Below are 20,972 nucleotides of genomic sequence, written 5' to 3'. Positions count from 1 at the left end.
CCAACTTCAACTTTATAATACAGAATACACAATAGTTATAGAATACACATACAATATAGAATACAGTATACACAGAGAATATAGAATGTAGTATACACAGAGGATATAGAATACACCAGTGGTGTAAAGTACTTAAGTAACAAAACTTTCAAGTACTACTTAAGTACTTTTGGGGGGGTATCTGTACTTTACTATTTATATTTTTGACAACTTTTAATTTTACTGTTAGTACTTTTTACTGTACTTTTTACTCCATACACTCAAAACTACAAAAGTTACATTTTGAATAGAAAATGGTCCAATTCACAAACTGATCAATAGAACATCCCTGGTCGTCCCTACTGCCTCTGATCTGGAGGACTAACTAAACAGAGAACATCCCTGGTCATCCCTACTGCCTCTGATCTGGAGGACTCACTAAACAGAGAACATCCCTGGTCATCCCTACTGCCTCTGATCTGGAGGACTCACTAAACAGAGAACATCCCTGGTCATCCCTACTGCCTCTGATCTGGAGGACTCACTAAACAGAGAACATCCCTGCCCATCCCTACTGCCTCTGATCTGGAGGACTCACTAAACAGAGAACATCCCTGGTCATCCCTACTGCCTCTGATCTGGAGGACTCACTAAACAGAGAACATCCCTGGTCATCCCTACTGCCTCTGATCTGGAGGACTAACTAAACAGAGAGCATCCCTGGTCATCCCTACTGCCTCTGATCTGGAGGACTCACTAAACAGAGAACATCCCTGGTCATCCCTACTGCCTCTGATCTGGAGGACTCACTAAACAGAGAACATCCCTGGTCATCCCTACTGCCTCTGATCTGGAGGACTCACTAAACAGAGAACATCCCTGGTCATCCCTACTGCCTCTGATCTGGAGGACTCACTAAACAGAGAACATCCCTGGTCATCCCTACTGCCTCTGATCTGGAGGACTCACTAAACAGAGAACATCCCTGGTCATCCCTACTGCCTCTGATCTGGAGGACTCACTAAACAGAGAACATCCCTGGTCATCCCTACTGCCTCTGATCTGGAGGACTCACTAAACAGAGAACATCCCTGGTCATCCCTACTGCCTCTGATCTGGAGGACTCACTAAACAGAGAACATCCCTGGTCATCCCTACTGCCTCTGATCTGGAGGACTCACTAAACAGAGAACATCCCTGGTCATCCCTACTGCCTCTGATCTGGAGGACTAACTAAACAGAGAGCATCCCTGGTCATCCCTACTGCCTCTGATCTGGAGGACTCACTAAACAGAGAACATCCCTGGTCATCCCTACTGCCTCTGATCTGGAGGACTCACTAAACAGAGAACATCCCTGGTCATCCCTACTGCCTCTGCCTCTGATCTGGGGGCCTCTGATGTCTGGAGGACTCATCTAAAATGATGAACATCCCTGGCTATCTGTAAATGATCCCTGAGTGTGCCCCTGGCTATCTGTAAATGATGTCTGGAGTGGACTCATCTGTAAATGATGTCAGTCCCTGAGTCATCCCCTGGCTATCTGTAAATGATGTCTGGTGGACTGGCATCTGTAAATGATGTCAGTCCCTGAGTGTCCCCTGGCTATCTGTAAATGATCTGAGGACTATCTGTAAATGATGTCTGAGTGTCAGTGTCCCTGGCTATCTGTAAATGCCTCTGATCTGGAGGACTGGCTATCTGTAAATGATGTCTGAGTGAACATCCCTGGCTATCTGTAAATGATGTCTGAGTGTCTGAGGACTCATCTGTAAATGATGTCATCCCTGGCTATCTGTAAATGATGTCTGAGTGAACTGGTGCCCTGGCTATCTGTAAATGATGTCTGAGTGTCATCCCTGGCTATCTGTAAATGATGTCTGAGTGTCTGAGTGTGGCTATCTGTAAATGATGTCTGAGTGTCATGCCCCTGGTCTGTAAATGATCCCTACTGCCTCTGATCTGATGAGGACTCATCTGTAAATGATGTCTGAGTGTCATGCCCCTGGCTATCTGTAAATGATGTCCCTACTGCCTCTGCTATCTGTAAATGATGTCTGAGTGTCTGGGGACTGGCTATCTGTAAATGATGTCTAATGCTGGCTTCTGTAAATGATGTCTGAGTGTCTGAGTGTGCCCCTGGCTATCTGTAAATGATGTCTGAGTGTGCCCCTGGCTATCTGTAAATGATGTCTGAGTGTGCCCCTGGCTATCTGTAAATGATGTCTGAGTGTGCCCCTGGCTATCTGTAAATGATGTCTGAGTGTGCCCCTGGCTATCTGTAAATGATGTCTGAGTGTGCCCCTGGCTATCTGTAAATGATGTCTGAGTGTCTGAGTGTGCCCCTGGCTATTTTTTTTTACATTGTGCTGTCTGGTTCACAAAATATAAAGGCATTTTAAATGATTTATACTTAATTAGGTATATTTTATTGATTACATTTACTTTTTTTTTTATACATTATATTTACTTTTGATACTTACCCGTCATAAGTTTGGACACAGGTTTTTCCTTTATTTTTACTATTTTCTATAATGTAGAATAAAAACTATGAAAACTATGAAATAACACATATGGAATCATGTAGTAACCAAACAAATCTAAATGTATCTCAGATTTGAGATTCTTTAAAGAATCCCTTTGCCACTGTTCTTTGTTGTTCTTATACATTTAGCATATTTATTTATCTGTATTACTATTATTTCTTAGGGTATCAGCGTTAATATGCGGACAGATTATCGTTCAATAAATGCCATTGTCTGGATAATTTCCAATCCCCTTATATTTTGGGGGTAAATATATATATTTATATACATATCCACATATATTTAAGCAATAAGGCTTGGGTGTGGTATATTGCCAATATACCACAGCTAAGGGCTGTTCTTGGCATGACGCAAAGCAGAGTGCCTGGATACAGCCCTTAGCCGTGGTATATTGACCATATACCAAAGCCCAGAGGTGTCTTATTGCTGTTATAAACTGGTTACCAACCTATTTAAAGCAGTAAAAATAAATGCTTTGTCATACCCGTGGTATACGGTCTGATATACCAGGGCTGTCAGCCAATCAGAATTCAAGGCTCGAACCACCCAGTTTATAAATATATATATATATATAAATAAACATGCATACATATACATACAAATACGCATACATAAATACACTTTTTATTTTGCTACTCTTGGCATTCTCTCAACCAGCTTCACCTGGATTGCTTTTCCAACCATCTTGAAGGAGTTCCCACATATGCTGAGCACCTTGGCTGCTTTTCCTTCACTCTGCGGTCTAACTCATCCCAAACCATCTCAATTGGGTTGAGGTCGGGTGATTGTGGAGGCCAAGTCATCTGATGCAGCACTCCATCACTCTCCTTCTTGGTCAAATAGCCCTTACACAGCCTGGAGGTGTGTTGGGTCATTTTATTGTTGAAAAAGTGAAAATAAAAAAATGATTGGTGCGTGCATATGTATTCACCCCCTTTGCTATGAAGCCCCTAAATAAGATCTGATGCATACAATTACCTTCAGAAGTCACATAATTAGTTAAATAAAGTTCACCTGTGTGCAATCTAAGAGTCACATGATCTCAGTATATATACACCTGTTCTGAAAGGCCCCAGAGTCTGCAACACCACTCAGCAAGGGGCAACACCAAGCAAGCGGCACCATAAAGACCAAGGAGCTCTCCAAACAGGTCAGGGACAAAGTTGTGGAGAAGTACAGATCAGGGTTGGATGATAAAAAAATATCTGAAACTTAGAACATCCCACAGAGCACCATTAAATCCATTATTTAAAAAAAATGGAAATAATATGGCACCACAAGGTGTTGGTAAAGCCCCACCTTATCTCAGCTCACTGGTCACCATAGCAGCACGCGCTCCAGCAGGTATATCTCACTGGTCACCCCCAAAGCCAATTCTTTCTTTGGTCGCCTCTCCTTCCAGTTCTCTGCTGCCAATGACTGGAACGAACTGCAAAAATCTCTGAAGCTGGAGACTCTTACCTCCCTCACTAGCTTTAAGCACCAGCTGTCAGAGCAGCTCACAGATCACTGCACCTGTACATAGCTCATATGTAAATAGCCCATCCAATCTACTTCATCCCCATACTGTATTTATTTATTCATCTTGCTCCTTTGCACCTCAGTATCTCTACTTGCACATTCATCTTCTACACACCCTACCATTCCAGTGTTTATTTGCTATATTGTAATTACTTCACCACCATGGCCTATTTATTGCCTAACCTCTCTTATCCTACCTCATTTGCACATGCTGAATATAGATTTTTGTACTGTATTATTGATTGTATGTTTGTTTATTCCATGTGTAACTTTGTTGTTGTATGTGTCGAACTGCTTTGCTTTATCTTGGCCAGGTCGCAGTTGCAAATGAGAACTAGCCTATCTGGTTAAATAAAGGTGAAAAACAACAAACCTGCGAAGAGAGGGCCGCCCACCAAAACTCATGGACCAGGCAAGTAGGGCATTAATCAGAGAGGCAACAAAGAAACCAAAGATAACCCTGAAGGAGCTGCAAAGCTCCACAGCGGAGATTGGAGTATCTGTACATAGGACCACTTTAAGCTGTACACTCCACATAGCTGGGCTTTATGGAAGAGTGGCCAGAAAAAAGCCATTGCTTAAAGAAAGAAATAAGCAAACACATTTGTGGTTCGCCAAAAGGCATGTTGGAGACTCCCAAAACAAATGGAAGAAGGTAATCTGGTCAGATGAGACTCAAATGTTGCTTTTTGGCCATCAAGGAAAACACTATGTCTGGCGCAAACCAAACACCTACCATCACCCCGAGAACACCATCCCCATGGTGGTGGCAGCATCATGCTGTGGGGATGTTTTTCATCGGCAGTGACTGGACAACTGGTCAGAATTTAAGGAATGATGGATGGCGCTAAATACAGGAAAATTCTTGAGGGAAACCGGTTTGTCTTCCAGAGATGAGAGACTTGGACGGAGGTTCCCCTTCCAGCAGGACAATGACCCTAAGCATACTGCTAAAGTAACACTCGAGTGGTTTAAGGGGAATCATTTAAATGTCTTGGAATGGCCTCGTCAAAGCCCAGACCTCAATCCAATTGAGAATCTGTAGTATGACTTAAATATTGCTGTACACCAGCGGACTCTATCCAACTTGAAGGAGCTAGAGCAGTTTTGCCTTGAAGAATGGGCAAAAATCCCAGTGGCTAGATGTGACAAGCTTATAGAGACATACCCCAAGAGACTTGCAGCTGTAATTGCTGTAAAAGGTGGCTCTACAAAGTATTGACTTTGGGGGTGGTGAATAGTTATGCACGCTCAAGTTCTGTTTGTCTTATTTCTTATGTTTTACAATAAAAATGCATATTCAAAGTGGTAGGCATGTTGTGTAGATCAAATGACACAACACCCCCCCAAGAGACTAATAGTTTATACTTGTAATGTGAAGAAAGAGACTAATAGTTTATACTTGTAATGTGAAGAGAGAGACTAATAGTTTATACTTATGTGAAGAGAGAGACTAATAGTTTATACTTGAAGCTAAACGTTCTGATCTGTTGCATCAGCCTCATTGAGTAAAACATTTTTTTTTAATGCTAGTGGTTGTATTAATTTGGGATCTATCGCAAACCACAACTGTCCCAGACTATGTTTGGAATATTTATTTATTACACAGAATAGGTAAACTGTTGTACTATTGAAGATAGCAGACTGACATAGGCTAGTACTTTTGATGTTTGTTAGGCCTAGTCATCTTGTTGGCTGACGAAAAGTAAATGTGGACCGTTATCTTCAATGTGCATGTCGGAATTGGATAAGGATGCATGCAGTTGCATCCCCAATGTGTCGGTCTTCACTTGTAGCCTGTGAGAAAGACCAGATCAGGTGATGGAGAGCCGTGTGAGTGAAGTGCGTCGGAGCAGGCAGAAGGGCTGCAGGCAGCAGGGAGAAGGGCAGCAGGGAGAAGGACTGCAGGCAGCAGGCAGCAGGGAGAAGGGCTGCAGGGAGAAGGGCTGCAGGCAGCAGGGGCAGGCAACAGGGAGAAGGGCTGCAGGCAGCAGGGAGAAGGGTAGCAGGCAGCAGGGAGAAGGGCTGCAGGCAGCAGGGAGAAGGGCTGCAGGCAGAAGGGCTGCAGGCAGCAGGCAGCAGGGCTGCAAAAGGCATGGATTTGTTAAAGGGTGCATTATGGCCACACAAAGGGGATGCCACCAGGAAATTTGAGGCATTATTAGAAATGTGTTTGATTTGAAATATGAACCCTGGTAATATGATCAAATATTTTTTTATTTTATTTAACTAGGCAAAAACTAGGCAAATACTTATTTACATTGACAGCCGACCCTGGCCAAACCCGGACGACGCTAGGCCAATATTGTGCCGCCCTATGGGACTCCCAATTATGCCCAGATGTGATGAAGCCTGGATTCAAACCAGGGACTGCAGTGACGCCTCTTGTACTGAGATGTCTTAGACCGCTGCGCCACCTGGGAGGCCTGAACACTGGTAATATGATAAAAAGTAGAACAGTAAGTTATGTTAGATGTGAACACAGGTGATATTGATTGATTTAGGAATCAACCATTCTGTTTTAAACAGGGTGCCTGTGAGAATCATGTGGGTTGTTTTTACTGGTGGGGATTGCGGTAGTAGTGGTCACCTGGGATGGGGTTAGCGGGTGCTGCAACATTGCCCACTCCTGATTCTGCAGCTGCGAGCTGGTCCTACAGGTGATGCCCATTCTGAGGAAGAGGCTGGTCCTACAGGTGATGCCCATTCTGAGGAAGAGGCTGGTCCTACAGGTGATGCCCATTCTGAGGAAGAGGCTGGTCCTACAGGTGATGCCCATTCTGAGGAAGAGGCTGGTCCTACAGTTGATGCCCATTCTGAGGAAGAGGCTGGTCCTACAGGTGATGCCCATTCTGAGGAAGAGGCTGGTCCTACAGGTGATGCCCATTCTGAGGAAGAGGCTGGTCCTACAGGTGATGCCCATTCTGAGGAAGAGGCTGGTCCTACAGGTGATGCCCATTCTGAGGAAGAGGCTGGTCCTACAGGTGATGCCCATTCTGAGGAAGAGGCTGGTCCTACAGTTGATGCCCATTCTGCCGCAGAGGCTGGTCCTACAGGTGATGCCCATTCTGCCGCAGAGGCTGGTCCTACAGGTGATGCCCATTCTGAGGAAGAGGCTGGTCCTACAGGTGATGCCCATTCTGAGGAAGAGGCTGGTCCTACAGGTGATGACCATTCTGAGGAAGAGGCTGGCCCTACAGGTGATGCCCATTCTGAGGAAGAGGCTGGTCCTACAGGTGATGCCCATTCTGAGGAAGAGGCTGGTCCTACAGGTGATGCCCATTCTGAGGAAGAGGCTGGTCCTACAGGTGATGCCCATTCTGAGGAAGAGGCTGGTCCTACAGGTGATGCCCATTCTGAGGAAGAGGCTGGTCCTACAGGTGATGCCCATTCTGAGGAAGAGGCTGGTCCTACAGGTGATGCCCATTCTGAGGAAGAGGCTGGTCCTACAGGTGATGCCCATTCTGAGGAAGAGGCTGGTCCTACAGGTGATGCCCATTCTGAGGAAGAGGCTGGTCCTACAGGTGATGCCCATTCTGAGGAAGAGGCTGGTCCTACAGTTGATGCCCATTCTGAGGAAGAGGCTGGTCCTACAGTTGATGCCCATTCTGAGGAAGAGGCTGGTCCTACAGTTGATGCCCATTCTGAGGAAGAGGCTGGTCCTACAGGTGATGCCCATTCTGAGGAAGAGGCTGGTCCTACAGGTGATGCCCATTCTGAGGAAGAGGCTGGTCCTACAGGTGATGCCCATTCTGAGGAAGAGGCTGGTCCTACAGGTGATGCCCATTCTGAGGAAGAGGCTGGTCCTACAGGTGATGCCCATTCTGAGGAAGAGGCTGGTCCTACAGGTGATGCCCATTCTGAGGAAGAGGCTGGTCCTACAGTTGATGCCCATTCTGAGGAAGAGGCTGGTCCTACAGGTGATCCCCATTCTGCCGCAGAGGCTGGTCCTACAGGTGATGCCCATTCTGAGGACGAGGCTGGTCCTACAGGTGATGCCCATTCTGAGGAAGAGGCTGGTCCTACAGGTGATGACCATTCTGAGGAAGAGGCTGGCCCTACAGGTGATGCCCATTCTGAGGAAGAGGCTGGTCCTACAGGTGATGCCCATTCTGAGGAAGAGGCTGGTCCTACAGGTGATGCCCATTCTGAGGAAGAGGCTGGTCCTACAGTTGATGCCCATTCTGAGGAAGAGGCTGGTCCTACAGGTGATCCCCATTCTGCCGCAGAGGCTGGTCCAGGTTTCCATCATCATCCTCAGGCTCTACAAAGTCCTGGTTGCTGAGGCAGACATGCAGCATTCAACCACCTCAGACACAAAGCTAGGCTTCACCTCCAGGCCTTCATGATGGAGCTTCCACCACATTCATTGTATTTTGTACTACAATTGTATTGTACTACAATTTGCATTGTAGGTGGCCTCCACTACACCCATCACTGGCTGCCTGTAGGGTCATTATACAGATGGGCTCGGCCAGGCAGAGTCCATCCCTTAGGATGGAGGGTAAAGGACTGTTACAGGACCCTGGCGTCGTGCACAGACCCGGGGAAGGCAATGTAGATGAACCTGTACCTGTGGTCACAGATGGCCTGTAGCTGATATGAATAAAACTCTTCATGATCCCACCACTGACCCTATGGATGACATGGAGCACTGTGGTCCGGTGGACATCAAATGCCTCGGACACAACACGATACGAAGTGGCACTGGCCAGCCATTAGAGAAACAGGAGGCTTCCAAGGTCTGGCCCCAGCCATGGTCCTGGTCTTCATGCTGCAAGGCCTCTACCAGCCTGTCAAAAGAGGGTCATTCAGAAGTGGGGCTTGAGGTCAAGGTCGTCTAGGATGGGTACATTGGGATTTAGCAGTAGGGTCCTCTGCCACCAGTCTGTGATGAGAAAAGGCAACTTTACCAAATTGAAACAAAATAAAAAGCTTTCACATGATTTGATATGTAGGCCTATTCTGCCATGTGTGTATATTATTGAATGTAGCCTATAGGCTACACTAAACGACATGTTCTAATATTATAATCCAAGTACATGTATCAAATTGACAATGAACTTGGCTACATACAGACCAGTACAGTGTAATAATTGACTTAGAATGTGGCCTACCTACATTTGCATTTTGGTCAAGGAGAATACAGCGCCTCAACAGCGCCCTCCTTTGACCAGATGCCTGTCGTCTCCTCCTCCTTCCAGCCTCGGTCTTCTGAACAGCCAACGGCAGTTCATCATTATAGCCAGGACAACAAATACAGCTGCCATGAAAGCTAAATATATGTCTAACAACGACAGATAGACAGCAAGGACTATGAGATGTGGTGAGTTGCCACTGCAGGTAACGTTAAAGTGTGTGGTATGTCTCATACAGTGAACGGTGTGCCGAGTGGAGTCACAGAGGGTTTAACATACTATAACAATGGACACAAATGGACACTTCCAATACAGACGGAGGAAAACAGACACAAACAACGACACATCCAATACAGACGGAGGAAAACATTGATTGACTTGATTATTCACGTCATTCTCAGCTAAGCGGTATAGTCGTTGTGTGTTCTCAATGGACATTGTTAATGAAGTTGTAAGATGTCTAGCTAGTCATTTGTTATGCTAACACGCTAGCATCAACCTCCAATAGACAGGCGAAGTGCTAGTACACTTGACTGAAAGGACACCGTGCGTTTACAGTATACTAAAAATGAACTAATAGTATATACTCATGAAGTATGTAGTATACAGTATGTTAGCATGGGAACACAGGTCTTTGTTTGTCCTTGGCTGTCCCTTCGATGCCCCCTCAACTGAACCTACACTGCCTTTACAGACTAACTTGCCTCAACTTGATCCCAAACCGACCGACATGCTTTCAATCTCCGTCATTTACATATTTGTTTGTTGTCTTACTTTTGATGCGCTTTGAGATTCTTTGAAAAGTTAAAGAATGTATTAATTATTATATCTGTAACTCAAGCAGGCCTAGTAGGTATACTGTGTTTGTTAATGCTTAGAGACATTTATTTAAGAGAACCACAATGGAAATACCGTTTCAAACTTTGTGTCATCCTCAACGATTTAAAATGGCTTTATCCACATGAGGTTTTATTGTGTTTTAAATGATCAAATAGATCTAACTACATATCTATCAATCATACTACGTATATATCTATCTATCTTACTACCTATATCTAACTACCTACCTATCTATCTTACTACCTACCTACCTACCTTACTACCCATCTATCTATCTAACTACCTACATATCTATCTATATATCTATCTATCTTACTACCTAAATCTATCTATCTATCTTACTACCTACCTACCTACCTTACTACCCATCTATCTATCTAACTACCTATCATATCTATCTATCTTACTACCTAAATCTATCTATCTATCTTACTACCTACATATCTATCCATCTATCTTACTACCTACATATCTAACCATCTATCTTACTACCTACATATCTATCTTACTACCCATCTATCTATCTATCTATCTTACTACCCATCTATCTATCTATCTATCTATCTTACTACCTACATATCTATCCATCTATCTTACTACCCATCTATCTATCTATCTATCTATCTTACTACCTACATATCTATCCATCTATCTTACTACCTACATATCTATCCATCTATCTTACTACCCATCTATCTATCTATCTATCTATCTTACTACCTACATATCTATCCATCTATCTTACTACCTACATATCTATCCATCTATCTTACTACCCATCTATCTATCTATCTTACTACCCATCTATCTATCTATCTTACTACCCATCTATCTATCTATATATCTATCTACTACCCCCATCTATCTATCTATCTATCTATCTATCTATCTATCTATCTTACTACCTACATATCTATCCATCTATCTTACTACCCATCTATCTATCTATCTATCTTACTACCTAAATCTATCTATCTATCTTACTACCCATCTATCTATCTATCTTACTCATCTATCTATCTATATATCTATCTTACTACCCATCTATCTATCTATCTATCTATCTATCTATCTATCTATCTATCTATCTATCTATCTATCTATCTATCTATCTATCTATCTATCTATCTATCTATCTATCTATCTATCTTACTACCTACATATCTATCCATCTATCTTACTACCCATCTATCTATCTATCTATCTTACTACCTAAATCTATCTATCTATCTTACTACCCATCTATCTATCTTACTACCTACATATCTATCCATCTATCTTACTACCTACATATCTATCCATCTATCTTACTACCTACATATCTATCCATCTATCTTACTACCCATCTATCTATCTATATATCTATCTATATATCTATCTATCTTACTACCTAAATCTATCTATCTATCTTACTACCTACATATCTATCCATCTATCTTACTACCTATCATATCTATCCATCTATCTTACTACCTACATATCTATCCATCTATCTTACTACCTACATATCTATCCATCTATCTTACTACCTACATATCTATCCATCTATCTTACTACCTACATATCTATCCATCTATCTTACTACCCATCTATCTATCTATCTATCTATCTATCTATCTATCTATCTATCTATCTATCTATCTATCTATCTATCTATCTATCTATCTATCTATCTTACTACCTACATATCTATCCATCTATCTTACTACCTACATATCTATCCATCTATCTTACTACCCATCTATCTATCTATCTATCTATCTTACTACCCATCTATCTATCTATATATCTATCTATCTTACTACCTAAATCTATCTATCTATCTTACTACCTACATATCTATCCATCTATCTTACTACCTACATATCTATCCATCTATCTTACTACCTACATATCTTCCCATCTATCTTACTACCTACATATCTATCCATCTATCTTACTACCTACATATCTATCCATCTATCTATCTATCTATCTATCTTACTACCCATCTATCTTACTACCCATCTATCTTATACCCATCTATCTTACTACCCATCTATCTTACTACCCATCTATCTTACTACCCATCTATCTATCTATCTATCTATCTATCTATCTATCTATCTATCTATCTATCTATCTATCTATCTATCTATCTATCTATCTATCTATCTTACTACCTACATATCTATCCATCTATCTTACTACCTACATATCTATCCATCTATCTTACTACCCATCTATCTATCTAACTACCTACATATCTATCTATATATCTATCTATCTTACTACCTAAATCTATCTATCTATCTTACTACCTACATATCTATCCATCTATCTTACTACCTACATATCTATCCATCTATCTTACTACCTACATATCTATCCATCTATCTTACTACCTACATATCTATCCATCTATCTTACTACCCATCTATCTATCTATCTATCTTACTACCCATCTATCTATCTATCTATCTATCTACATATCTATCCATCTATCTTACTACCTACATATCTATCCATCTATCTTACTACCCATCTATCTATCTTACTACCCATCTATCTATCTATATATCTATCTATCTTACTACCTAAATCTATCTTACTACCTACATATCTATCCATCTATCTTACTACCTACATATCTATCCATCTATCTTACTACCTACATATCTATCCATCTATCTTACTACCTACATATCTATCCATCTATCTTACTACCTACATATCTATCCATCTATCTTACTACCTACATATCTATCCATCTATCTTACTACCTACATATCTATCCATCTATCTTACTACCCATCTATCTATCTATCTATCTTATCTACCCATCTATCTACCCATCTACCCATCTATCTATCTATCTTACTACCTACATATCTATCCATCTATCTTACTACCTACATATCTATCCATCTATCTTACTACCCATCTATCTATCTATCTATCTTACCACCCATCTATCTATCGATCTATCTATCTTACTACCCATCTATCTATCTAACTACCCATATATCCATCTATCTTACTACCCATCTATCTACCCATCTATGTACCCATCTATCTACCCATCTATCTATCTTACTACCCATCTATCTATCTATCTATCTATCTATCTATCTATCTATCTATCTATCTATCTATCTATCTATCTATCTATCTATCTATCTATCTATCTATCTATCTATCTATCTATCTACCCATCTAAATATCTATCCAACAACATATCTATCTATATTACAACCCACCTACCTACCTACCTACCTACCTACCTACCTACCTACCTACAGATCTACCTACCAACCTATCTATCTACAGATCTATCTAGCTATCTATCTATCTTACTACCCATCTATCTATTCAATTCAAGGGGCTTTATTGGCATGGGAAACATGTGTTAACATTGCCAAAGCAAGTGAGGTAGATAATATACAAAAGTGAAATAAACAATAAAAATTAACAGTAAACATTACTCATACAGAAGTTTTAAAATAATAAAGACATTACAAATGTCATATTATACACACATATATATATACATATATATATACTGCTCAAAAAATAAAGGCAACACTTATACAACACAGTGTAACTCCAAGTCAATCACACTTCTGTGAAATCAAACTGTCCACTTAGGAAGCAACACTGATTGACAATACATTTCACATGCTGTTGTGCAAATGGAATAGACAACATGTGGAAATTATAGGCAATTAGCAAGACAACCCCAATAAAGGAGTGGTTCTGCAGGTGGTGACCACAGACCACTTCTCAGTTCCTATGCTTCCTGGCTGATGTTTTGGTCACTTTTGACTGCTGGCGGTGTTTTCACTTTAGTGGTAGCATGAGACGGAGTCTACAACCCACACAAGTGGCTCAGGTAGTGCAGCTCATCCAGGATGGCACATCAATGCGAGCTGTGGCAAGAAGGTTTGCTGTGTCTGTCAGCATAGTGTCCAGAGCATGGAGGTGCTACCAGAGGACAGGCCAGTACATCAGGAGACGTGGAGGAGGCCCTAGGACAATTTTGTTTCTGGTGTCCTTTGACAGCTCTTTGGTCTTGGCCATAGTGGAGTTTGGACTGTGACTGTTTGAGGTTGTGGACAGGTGTCTTTTATACTGATAACAAGTTCAAACAGGTGCCATTAATACAGGTAACGATTGGAGGACAGAGGAGCCTCTTAAAGAAGAAGTTACAGGTCTATAAGAGCCAGAAATCTTGCTTGTTTGTAGGTGACCAAATACTTATTTTCCACCATAATTTGCAAATAAACTCATTATCAAAATGTGATTTTCTGGATTTTTTTTCTCATTTTATCTGTCATAGTTGAAGTGTACCTATGATGAAAATTACAGGCCTCTCTCATCTTTTTAACTTGCACAATTGGTGGCTGACTAAATACTTTTTTGCCCCACTGTATGTATAGTTTTTTGTGTGCTCTAGGGCAACAGTGTCTAGATGGAATTTGTATTTGTGGTCGTGGCGACTGGACCTTTTTTGGAACACCATTATTTTTGGTCTTACTGAGATTTACTGTCAGGGCCCAGGTCTGACAGAATCTGTGCAGAATATCTAGGTGCTGCTGTAGGCCCTCCTTGGTTGGTGACAGAAGCACCAGATCATCAGCAAACAGTAGACATTTGACGTCAGATTCTAGTAGGGTGAGGCCGGGTGCTGCAGACTGATCTAGTGCCCTCGCCAATTCGTCGATATATATGTTGAAGAGGGTGGGGCTTAAGCTGCATCCATGTCTCACCCCACAGCCCTGTGTGTTTTTTGCCAATTTTAACCGCACACTTGTTGTTTGTGTACATGGATTTTATAATGTTGTATGTTTTTCCCTCAACACCACTTTCTATCAATTTGTATAGCAGACCCTCATGCCAAATTGAGTCAAAGGCTTCTTTGAAATCAACAAAGCATGAGAAGACTTTGCCTTTGTTTTGTTTGTTGGTGTGCAGGGTGAACACGTACATATGGTAATTTGGTCAAAAAAATTTACATTTGCTCAGTACATTGTTTTCATTGAGGAAATGTAGGTTGGAGGGTTTTTATTTTGTCCTGTAGCTCATTCAAGGTAATTGGAGAATCCAATGGGTTCTGGTAGTCTTTAATAGTTGATTGATGAAGATTTGTATTTGATCATGTATATGTTTTTGCTCTTTATACTTTGTTATAGAGCCAAAAAGATTGGAGAAGTGGTTTACCCATACATCTCCATTTTGGATAGATAATTCTTCGTGTTGTTGTTTGTTTAGTGTTTTCCAATTTTCCCAGAGGTGGTTAGAGTCTATGGATTCTTCAATTACATTGAGCTGATTTCTAACTTGCTGTTCCTTCTTTTTCCGTAGTGTATTTCTGTATGGTTTTAGTGATTCACCATAGTGAAGGCGTAGACTCAGGTTTTCCGGATCTCTATGTTTTTGGTTGGACAGGTTTCTCAATTTCTTTCTTAGATTGTTGCATTCTTCATCAAACCATTTGTCATTGTTGTTAATTTTCTTCGTTTTTCTATTTGAGATTTTTAGATTTGATAGGGAAGCTGAGAGGTCAAATATACTGTTAAAATTTTCTACTGACAAGTTTACACCTTCACTATTACAGTGGAACGTTTTACCCAGAAAATTGTCTAAAAGGGATTGAATTTGTTGTTGCCTAATTGTTTTTTGGTAGGTTTCCAAACTGCATTCCTTCCATCTATAGCATTTCTTAATGTTACTCAGTTCCTTTGGCTTTGATGCCTCATGGTTGAGTATTGCTCTGTTCAAGTAGACTGTGATTTTGCTGTGGTCTGATAGGGGTGTCAGTGGGCTGACTGTGAACGCTCTGAGAGACTCTGGGTTGAGGTCAGTGATAAAGTAGTCTATAGTACTACTGCCAAGAGATGAGCTACAGGTGTACCTACCATAGGAGTCCCCTCGAAGCCTACCATTAACTATGTACATACCCAGCGTGCGACAGAGCTGCAGGAGTTGTGACCCGTTTTTGTTGGTTATGTTGTCATAGTTGTGCCTAGGGGGGCATATGTGGGAGGGAATGCTGTCACCTGCAGGCAGGTATTTGTCCCCCTGTGTGCTGAGGGTGTCAGGTTCTTGTCTGGTTCTGACATTTAGGTCGCCACAGACTCGTACATGTCCCTGAGCCTGGAAATGATTCATTTCCCCCTCCAGGATGGAGAAGCTGTCTTCATTAAAGTATGGGGATTCGAGTGGGGGGGATATAGGTAGCACACAGGAGGACATTTTTCTCTGTTAAGATCATTTCCTTTTGAATTTCTAGCCAAATGTAAAATGTTCCTGTTTTGATTAATTTAATGGAGTGAGTTAGGTCTGCTCTATACCAAATTAGCATACCCCCTGAGTCCCTTCCCTGTTTCACACCTGGTAGTTTGGTGGATCGGACTACCAGCTCTCTGTGACCTAGAGGACAACTAGTGGGTCTGTCTCCTCTATACCAGGTTTCTTGCAGGATGACAATGTCTGTATTACCGATTTCTTTGGTGAAGTCCAGGTTCCTGCTCTTTAGGCCAAAGGCAGATTACCTCAGGTCTTGGATATTCCAGGATGATATAGTGAAGGCTTTGTGTTCCATAAAGTGTCCAATGTTGTTGGTCGTGTGGTTTGGCCCCAGGTCAGTAAGTGTGAGCAGAGCCTGCTGAGCATCTGGTACATGCCATTGGCTTGGGCTAGTGTAAGAGTGGAGGTTATCTATATGTCTATCTTACTATCTAACTATCTACCTACCTTACTATCTATCTATCTACCTTACTATCTATATCTATATCTATATCTATATGTCTATCTTACTACCTAACTATCTATCTACCTTACTATCTATCTACCTACTACTATCTATCTACCTTACTATCTATCTATCTACCTTACTATCTATCTATCTATCCATCTACTATCTATATCTACCTTATATCTATCTATCTATATATCTATCTTATCTATATGTCTATCTAACTATCTATCTATCTACCTTACTATCTATCTATCTACCTTACTATCTATCTATCTACCTTACTATCTATCTATCTATCTATCTTACTACCTATCTATCTATCTACCTTACTATCTATCTATCTACCTACTATCTATCTATCTACCTTACTATCTATCTATCTACCTAACTATCTACCTACCTTACTATCTATCTATCTACCTTACTATCTATCTATCTACCTTACTATCTATCTATCTACCTTACTATCTATCTATCTACCTTACTATCTATCTATCTACCTTACTATCTATATCTATATATATCTATATCTTACTATCTATCCATCTATCTAACTACCTACCTCACTACATGTCTATATCTAACTACCTGTCTATCGATCTAACTATCTTACTACCTATCTATCTCACTACCTATCTATCTTAGTACCTATCTATCTATCTATCTATCTATCTACCTATCCAGAGCTGTATGATCTATCTATCTATCTATCTATCTATCTATCTATCTATCTATCTATCTATCTATCTATCTATCTATCTATCTATCTATCTATCTATCTATCTATCTACCTATCAGAGCTGTATGATCCTATCTATCTATCTATCTATCTATCTATCTATCTATCTATCTATCTATCTATCTATCTATCTATCTATCTATCTATCTATCTATCTATCCAAAGCTGTATGATCCTATCTATCTTACTACCTATCCATCTCAGTACCTATCCATCTAACTACCTATCCATCTAACTACCTATCCATCTAACTACCTATCCAAAGCTGTATGATCCTATCTAACTACCTATCCATCTACCTATCCAAAGCTGTATGATCCTATCTATCTATCTATCCATCTACCTATCCAAAGCTGTATGATCCTATCTATCTTACTACCTATCCATCTCAGTACCTATCCATCTAACTACCTATCCATCTAACTACCTATCCAAAGCTGTATGATCCTATCTATCTACCTATCCAAAGCTGTATGATCCTATCTATCTATCCATCTAACGACCTATCCATCTAACGACCTATCCATCTAACTACCTATCCATCTAACTACCTATCCATCTAACTACCTATCCATCTAACTACCTATCCATCTAACTACCTATCCAGAGCTGTATGATCCTATCTATCTATCTATCTAACTACCTATCCATCTAACTACCTATCCATCTAACTACCTATCCAGAGCTGTCTGATACTATCTATCTATCTATCTATCTATCTATCTATCTATCTATCTATCTATCTATCTATCTATCTATCTATCTATCTATCTATCTATCTATCTATCCATCTAACTACCTATCCATCTAACTACCTATCCATCTAACTACCTATCCAGAGCTGTCTGATACTATCTATCTATCTATCTATCTATGAGCCCAGAAGAGAGACAGGACAGACACGGGATGTTAGACAGAGACTCACCATGAGGAGTACAGTCCCTTAACGGCCTGCTCCTTGTCACTCCAGCGGGCCGGGTTCTCGTATTTACAGGCCCTCCCTCCACACGCCATGGAGCACTGCATGTGACCTGGGATCACATGTCTCAAAGTCTCCCCCACCTTGGTGTACTTGGCTGTGGGGACCCGAGTACTGACTGCAGAGCGAGAGAGAGAAAAGAGGAGAGATCAACAAGCACATCCCACTAGACTACATACTAGCTGCATTCTGTGTGACTAGGCTACATCATCCCCATTCTGTGTGACTAGGCTACATCATCCCCATTCTGTGTGACTAGGCTACATCATCCCCATTCTGTGTGACTAGGCTACATCATCCCCATTCTGTGTGACTAGGCTACATCATCCCCATTCTGTGTGACTAGGCTACATCATCCCCATTCTGTGTGACTAGGCTACATCATCCCCATTCTGTGTGACTAGGCTACATCATCCCCATTCTGTGTGACTAGACTACATCATACCCATTCTGTGTGACTAGACTACATCATCCCCATTCTGTGTGACTAGACTACATCATCCCCATTCTGTGTGACTAGACTACATCATCCCCATTCTGTGTGACAAGGCTACATCATCCCCATTCTGTGTGACTAGACTACATCATACCCATTCTGTGTGACTAGACTACATCATCCCCATTCTGTGTGACAAGGCTACATCATCCCCATTCTGTGTGACTAGACTACATCATACCCATTCTGTGTGACTAGGCTACATCATACCCATTCTGTGTGACTAGGCTACATCATCCCCATTCTGTGTGACTAGACTACATCATCCCCATTCTGTGTGACTAGGCTACATCATCCCCATTCTGTGTGACTAGACTACATCATCCCCATTCTGTGTGACTAGACTACATCATCCCCATTCTGTGTGACTAGACTACATCATACCCATTCTGTGTGACTAGGCTACATCATCCCCATTCTGTGTGACTAGGCTACATCATCCCCATTCTGTGTGACTAGACTACATCATCCCCATTCTGTGTGACTAGGCTACATCATCCCCATTCTGTGTGACTAGGCTACATCATCCCCATTCTGTGTGACTAGGCTACATCATCCCCATTCTGTGTGACTAGGCTACATCATCCCCATTCTGTGTGACTAGGCTACATCATCCCCATTCTGTGTGACTAGGCTACATCATCCCCATTCTGTGTGACTAGACTACATCATCCCCATTCTGTGTGACTAGGCTACATCATCCCCATTCTGTGTGACTAGACTACATCATCCCCATTCTGTGTGACTAGGCTACATCATCCCCATTCTGTGTGACTAGGCTACATCATCCCCATTCTGTGTGACTAGGCTACATCATCCCCATTCTGTGTGACTAGGCTACATCATCCCCATTCTGTGTGACTAGACTACATCATCCCCATTCTGTGTGACTAGACTACATCATCCCCATTCTGTGTGACTAGACTACATCATCCCCATTCTGTGTGACTAGGCTACATCATCCCCATTCTGTGTGACTAGACTACATCATCCCCATTCTGTGTGACTAGGCTACATCATCCCCATTCTGTGTGACTAGACTACATCATCCCCATTCTGTGTGACTAGGCTACATCATCCCCATTCTGTGTGACTAGGCTACATCATCCCCATTCTGTGTGACTAGGCTACATCATCCCCATTCTGTGTGACTAGACTACATCATCCCCATTCTGTGTGACTAGGCTACATCATCCCCATTCTGTGTGACTAGACTACATCATCCCCATTCTGTGTGACTAGGCTACATCATCCCCATTCTGTGTGACTAGGCTACATCATACCCATTCTGTGTGACTAGGCTACATCATCCCCATTCTGTGTGACTAGACTACATCATCCCCATTCTGTGTGACTAGACTACATCATCCCCATTCTGTGTGACTAGGCTACATCATCCCCATTCTGTGTGACTAGACTACATCATCCCCATTCTGTGTGACTAGGCTACATCATCCCCATTCTGTGTGACTAGGCTACATCATCCCCATTCTGTGTGACTAGACTACATCATCCCCATTCTGTGTGACTAGACTACATCAGACCCATTCTGTGTGACTAAACACATCATCCCCATTCTGTGTGACTAGCCTACATCATCCCCATTCTGTGTGACTAGCATCTCAGCATCATACCCATTCTGTGTGACAAGACTACATCATCCCCATTCTGTGTGACTAGGCTACATCATACCCATTCTGTGTGACTAGACTACATCATCCCCATTCTGTGTGACTAGACTACATCATCCCCATTCTGTGTGACTAGACTACATCATACCCATTCTGTGTGACTAGACTACATCATCCCCATTCTGTGTGACTAGACTAAATATTCTCCTGCTGTATTTCATGTTGGCTTTTCTCTCCAACAACAGACACCTCTTTGAAAACACACATTCACAGACAAAACATTTCCCTAGCAACTGAACCAGCCAGGTTCCCCTCAGAGAGATGTTAGCATCTCAGCATCTGAACCAGCCAGGTAAATGTTAAAC

General features: G+C 41.7%; 1 protein-coding gene across 3 annotated transcripts in view; it reads right to left on the bottom strand.

Moving 5' to 3' along the window:
• The window catches only part of ptpdc1a (protein tyrosine phosphatase domain containing 1a), a 73,989-nt gene that overhangs the window by 27,125 nt on the left and 25,892 nt on the right, over nt 1–20,972 (bottom strand). For 2 of the 3 annotated variants that reach the window (XM_042324974.1, XM_042324975.1), the window contains exon 3: nt 18,427–18,598. In XM_042324974.1, the coding sequence (XP_042180908.1) occupies nt 18,427–18,598 (172 nt within the window). Of the gene's footprint in view, nt 1–6,635; nt 6,693–18,426; nt 18,599–20,972 lie in introns of those variants that run through there. The other variant, XM_042324976.1, reaches the window with a different exon arrangement.

The sequence above is a fragment of the Oncorhynchus tshawytscha genome, linkage group LG07, assembly GCF_018296145.1.
Source record: "Oncorhynchus tshawytscha isolate Ot180627B linkage group LG07, Otsh_v2.0, whole genome shotgun sequence".
Taxonomy (NCBI): domain Eukaryota; kingdom Metazoa; phylum Chordata; class Actinopteri; order Salmoniformes; family Salmonidae; genus Oncorhynchus; species Oncorhynchus tshawytscha.
This window is presented reverse-complemented; position numbering and strand designations above follow the sequence as displayed.